Source organism: Pelodiscus sinensis, chromosome 18 (genome assembly GCF_049634645.1).
Source record: "Pelodiscus sinensis isolate JC-2024 chromosome 18, ASM4963464v1, whole genome shotgun sequence".
NCBI lineage: Eukaryota > Metazoa > Chordata > Testudines > Trionychidae > Pelodiscus > Pelodiscus sinensis.
The window spans coordinates 31,149,072-31,153,833 of record NC_134728.1 but is presented as its reverse complement, the minus strand read 5'-3'; the positions used below and the strand labels follow the sequence as shown (position 1 = coordinate 31,153,833).

Sequence of the window (4,762 nt, the reverse complement as noted above, 5' to 3'; positions counted from 1 at the left end):
AGCATAGAAATCTTCCCCAGTTACAAAGTTCCAGCTCCACAGCACAGAGACTAGAACCCTAACAACCCTTTGGAAAAGTGTGGAGACCCTGACCTCCAATGGAGACAAGATGTGATTATGCTTCTCAGAACAAAGAGCATCCTCAATAAGGGTATGTCTACACTAGCTCATTAATTCAAGCTAGGTAGGCAAATCAGGCAACCGGAGTTGCAAATGAAGCCCGGGATTTAAATATCCCAGGCTTTATTTGCATGTTCCCGTCCGGTCGCCATTTTGAAATTTCACTAGCCCGAAGTAACTGCTGCACGGCTGCACGCGGCAGTGAAACGGTAATTTGAACTAAGGGCTTAATTCAAATTAACTGTTACTCCTCATGGAATGAGGAGTAACAGTTAATTTGAACTAAGCCTTTAATTACCGTTTGACTGCCACGTGCAGCCGTGCGGCAGTTACTTCGGGCTAGTGAAATTTTAAAATGGCGACTGGATGGGAACATGCAAATAAAGCCCGGGATATTTAAATCCCGGGCTTCATTTGCAAGTCCGGTTGCCTGATTTGCCTACCTAGCTCGAATTAAGGAGCTAGTGTAGACATACCCTAAGACAGATACACATGCACTGAAGAATTAAAGAGCCAAAAGAATAAAAACAAAATGCCCCTCCGTTGACAGGTGGGCTCCTAGTACTGTGTGTTTCATTGTGCATATTTATTTTCAAGCATTTTTTCATATCCTCAAAAACCCAACCACCCTGTTTAAAACAAGATTGAGATCTGTTTACTAAAGGAATTGCTTCTGGAAAGCTTTTCCCTGAGTCAAGCAAATTTTCTAGACAAATATGACTCAAATGTAGTAACAACAGAGATTCCGTAATATTTCTTTAACTCTGTTATTCTTTCAAGTGGAAATTCTGTGTAAAGTCAGCTTCTTTTCGTACTGCCACTTATGGGGGAATTAGACATTATTGTATTTATACTTACACTGTAACCTGGATTTCTGTAAATAAATTAACTTTCATTCCAATGATTATCGCTTCAAATGATGTGCAGTAGCTCTGGGAAGGTGACAAAATCCTTAATCTTTGCCCAAAGGATCTTCAACCTACATTTCAGATCTAGCATAAGCAGGGTGACATGCTTGTACATTTTAGGGGAAAAAAATTGAACGAAAAGTTCTGATACCTGTAAATACTCCTCCAACAATGGCACAGACTCCTGTCAGGAAGTGTGTAAAGGGCCTGGGGAGAGGAAATCAGGTTGAATAAACCCCCACAATTTCAGGCACCATGATTATAGATCAATACCTAAACAGATCACTTGAAAGTTTTAAATATGGAGTTTAAACCAAAAAAAAGGAAGAGCTTGAAGGCGAAGAAAATGAAATCCCAAAATTCTATCAGTACAGGTCAGATTCTGGTACCACCATCATATATATAGTAGCCCGTTGTCTGTGACTCCGTAACACTGAAATGCTGGCTGTTCCCTCTGGGCGGCGCTGTTGCCTCCCGCCGTGGCGCTCAGCTGACTTTTGCGCCACTCAGCCGGGCCGCCACGCAGAAGCAAGTGGCGCAAGCGGCCGTTTGGGTCAATGCTCCCCATGCAGCACCCGTGCTGCATAGGGAGCGCGGGGCCCAAATGGCTGCTTGCACTGATTGCTCCCCCACGGCAGCCCAGCTGAGCGGTGCAGAAGTCAGCCAAGCGCCATGGCGGAAGAGAAAGGGGGGTGGGGCGGCGACGTATATGGCCTGGGGGCGTGGCCTGGCTGTGTACATCACCGCCCCGCCCCCCTTGGCCTCCTGCCGTGGCGCTCTGCTGAATTGTGCACCGCTCAGCCGGGCCACCATGGGGGAGCCCAAACAGCCGCTCGCTCCACTTGCTCCTCCGTGGCGGCCTGGCTGAGTGGCGCAGAAGTCAGCTGAGCGCCAAGGCGGGAGGCGAAGGGGGGCAGGGCAGTGACGTGCGGCATGACAGCGACTCCGGGCCCCGCACCCTGCACGTGAACATCACCACCCTGTCCCCCTTCGCCTCCCGCAGTGGTGCTCGGCTGACTTCTGCTGCACTCAGCCGGGCCACTGCTTGGGAGCAAGTGGCGCAAACTGCCGTTTGGGCTCCGCGGTCCCCCGAGTGAGAGGCAGGAGGGGGAGGAGAAGAGAAAGAGACAGAGAGAGAGGTAGGAGGAGGAGGAGAGCTGAGAAAGAGAGAGAGAGAGACTTAGTGAGAGACCAGAGGCTCAGGAGAGAAAACTGACGTGGAGGAGAGACCTAAAAATTCCCTCTTATGATGGGCTAATTGGCTAGTTCATAAGAATGGCCATACTGGGTCAGACCAAAGATCCATCTAGCCCAATAACCAGTCTTCTGACAGTGGCCAATGCTACGTGCTCCAGAGAGAATTATCAGAACATTATGAGAATTATCAGATGTAATCAAGTGATCCATCCTCAGTTGCCCATTCCTAGCTTCACACAAACAGAGGCTAGGGACACACCTTCCTAATAGCCACTGATGGACCTATCCTCCATGAATTTATCAAGCTCTTTTTTAAACCCTGTTATAGTCTTGGACTTCACAATGCCCTCTGGCAAGGAGTTCCACAGGTTGACTGTGCATTGTGTGAAGAAATTCTCTCTTTTGCTTGTTGTAAGCCTGATACCTATTAATTTAATTGATTCCCTACTTCTTGTATTTTGGAAACAGTTAGATAACTTTTCCTTTGTTACTTTCTCAAACCAATCATGAGACCTCTCTCATATCCCTCCTTAGTTGTTTTTTTCCACACGGAAAAATCCCAGTTTCATTAATCTCTTCTCATATGGCAGCCGTTCCAAACCCCTAATAATTTTTGTTGCCCTTTTCTCAACTTTTTCCAGGGCCAAGATACCTTTGAGATAAATTGACCACATCTGTATGCAGTATTCAAGATGTGGGTGTACCACAGATTTATATAGGGGCAATAAGATATTTTCTGTCATTCTCTAACCCTTTCTTAATTATTCCTAACATTTTGTTAACTTTTTTGACTGCTGCTGCACATTGAGTGGATGTACATTCAGAGAATGTATTCAGGCTGAGTAGTGCCATATTTTGCAAATAGGCCCATTGATTTGAATGACACTATTCATGAATTCATATGCTTCCTTTAAAACATAAAATCCACACAGGTCTTTATCACAAATAATTTACCAGCACCACCGATTTGCACTGACAAGCAAAAATTCCAAAACCAAAACAACCAACCCACCCACCCCCCTAATATATGATTAACATGAAGACCATGGAAAAGTTCTGGTATCATAAAGCTAAGAAACAGTGCATAGTCTGCTTGTTTGAGGGTGTCTATTTAACCAACAGTAATACGTGTTTTTCTTTTATAAGAGAAATAGGTTCAGGAACGACTATGTTCAATGCAGCTAAAATAGGACCCTTGGCTTTTCAGTTTGCTCAATTCTGGATGATTTTGTTTAATGAAGCCAGGCTTTAAAATGCGTGTTCCAATGAAAAGGGAACTCTCAGTACTTCTGTTATAATTTACTTGTAATGGATGGAATACAATCTTCATGTTGCATTGATGTGATTGTGTTTGATATTTACCACCAAATATTAATATCTTAACTCTTTGCTGTTGTACTTTCAACACTGCATGCAAATATAAGAGACTCTGCTGAGAGATAGCACCACAAAAGCCCACTCCCCAAAACAGATAAACCATGCTGTATACTGTGATCACATTTTTTAATGTTTTTAACACAAAAGACATAACTCCTGGAAAGTTTATTTGATGGCAACTTTAATTCATCCATCCATCAAAACTATTTCATTGCAACACAGATGCTGTGAATTCTCCAGAAAACTGATTTAAAAGCTTGGCTGAATTAAGCTAAACACCGACAGTGTTTTACTTAATGAATACTGGTTAGGAATAGTTGGTGTTACACTGTAAACCTACATATGCCATCCCCAAGATCGCTTCTTGTAATAAATTCATAGAAACCCTCCTGAAAACATCCTAAAGCACACATTGCTTATACACTGCATGTTACCATCACTACAGGCTCTATTCTAAAATGTTGGGGAATCTGGAGAGGTTCAGGTTGCACAAGAACTGGCCTCACAGACATCTTCCAAGTAAGGTGAATGAGGCAATTAGAAACATGCCCTTACCTGTGTTTCTCTGTCAGTTTCACCATCATGGGAGAAAGTTCATAGAGCACAAATACACCAGGGAGGCCCTGATCTCCTATTAGCCCATTGGCTATTTTCTCATGTCGGGTAACTGAAAACTGGTTAGTCCTCACCACCTGCCAGGAGACAAATGGGAGAAATCTTATTTCATTAATTAAGTAACAAAAAGACTGAATGGTGTGGACTGCACTTTGGAGTCCCTGCTGAAGGCCATCCTGTCCATAGAGCATACCAGAAGGGATACTCCCAGTACTAACCCTTTTTTCGCTAAAGACGATACCCTGACAGATTCTACAGAACTGAGAGTTGGGAACAAGAAGCATAAGCCCCCAAGTGCTTTGCAATTTTTGGCCACTTATGGTGGTGATAATGGGTGGGAACTAGTTCCACCCCCAACATCTTTGGAACCTTGCTAATAGTTCTTTCTTTAGGGCTGCCTTCAGGAGCTGGGCCATTCCAGCCACTATTGCAGCACTTCTCAACCCCTCAGCTTTGCCTGCTCAGTGTATTTTCCCCTAACATTCCTCTCTGCCTTCCAGTCTTTGGAATTTTTATTCTGGTGACCCTTTGGTTCCCCAGCTGCT

General features: G+C 44.2%; 1 protein-coding gene across 6 annotated transcripts in view; it reads right to left on the bottom strand.

Annotated features, from left to right (window-relative positions):
• The window catches only part of ERGIC3 (ERGIC and golgi 3), a 96,542-nt gene that overhangs the window by 876 nt on the left and 90,904 nt on the right, over positions 1 to 4,762 (bottom strand). For all 6 annotated transcript variants that reach the window (XM_075901423.1, XM_075901424.1, XM_075901419.1 and 3 more), the window contains 2 exons: positions 4,158 to 4,294; positions 1,180 to 1,235 (listed from right to left, as the gene is read on the bottom strand). In XM_075901423.1, the coding sequence (XP_075757538.1) occupies positions 1,180 to 1,235; positions 4,158 to 4,294 (193 nt within the window). The remainder of the gene's footprint in view (positions 1 to 1,179; positions 1,236 to 4,157; positions 4,295 to 4,762) is intronic.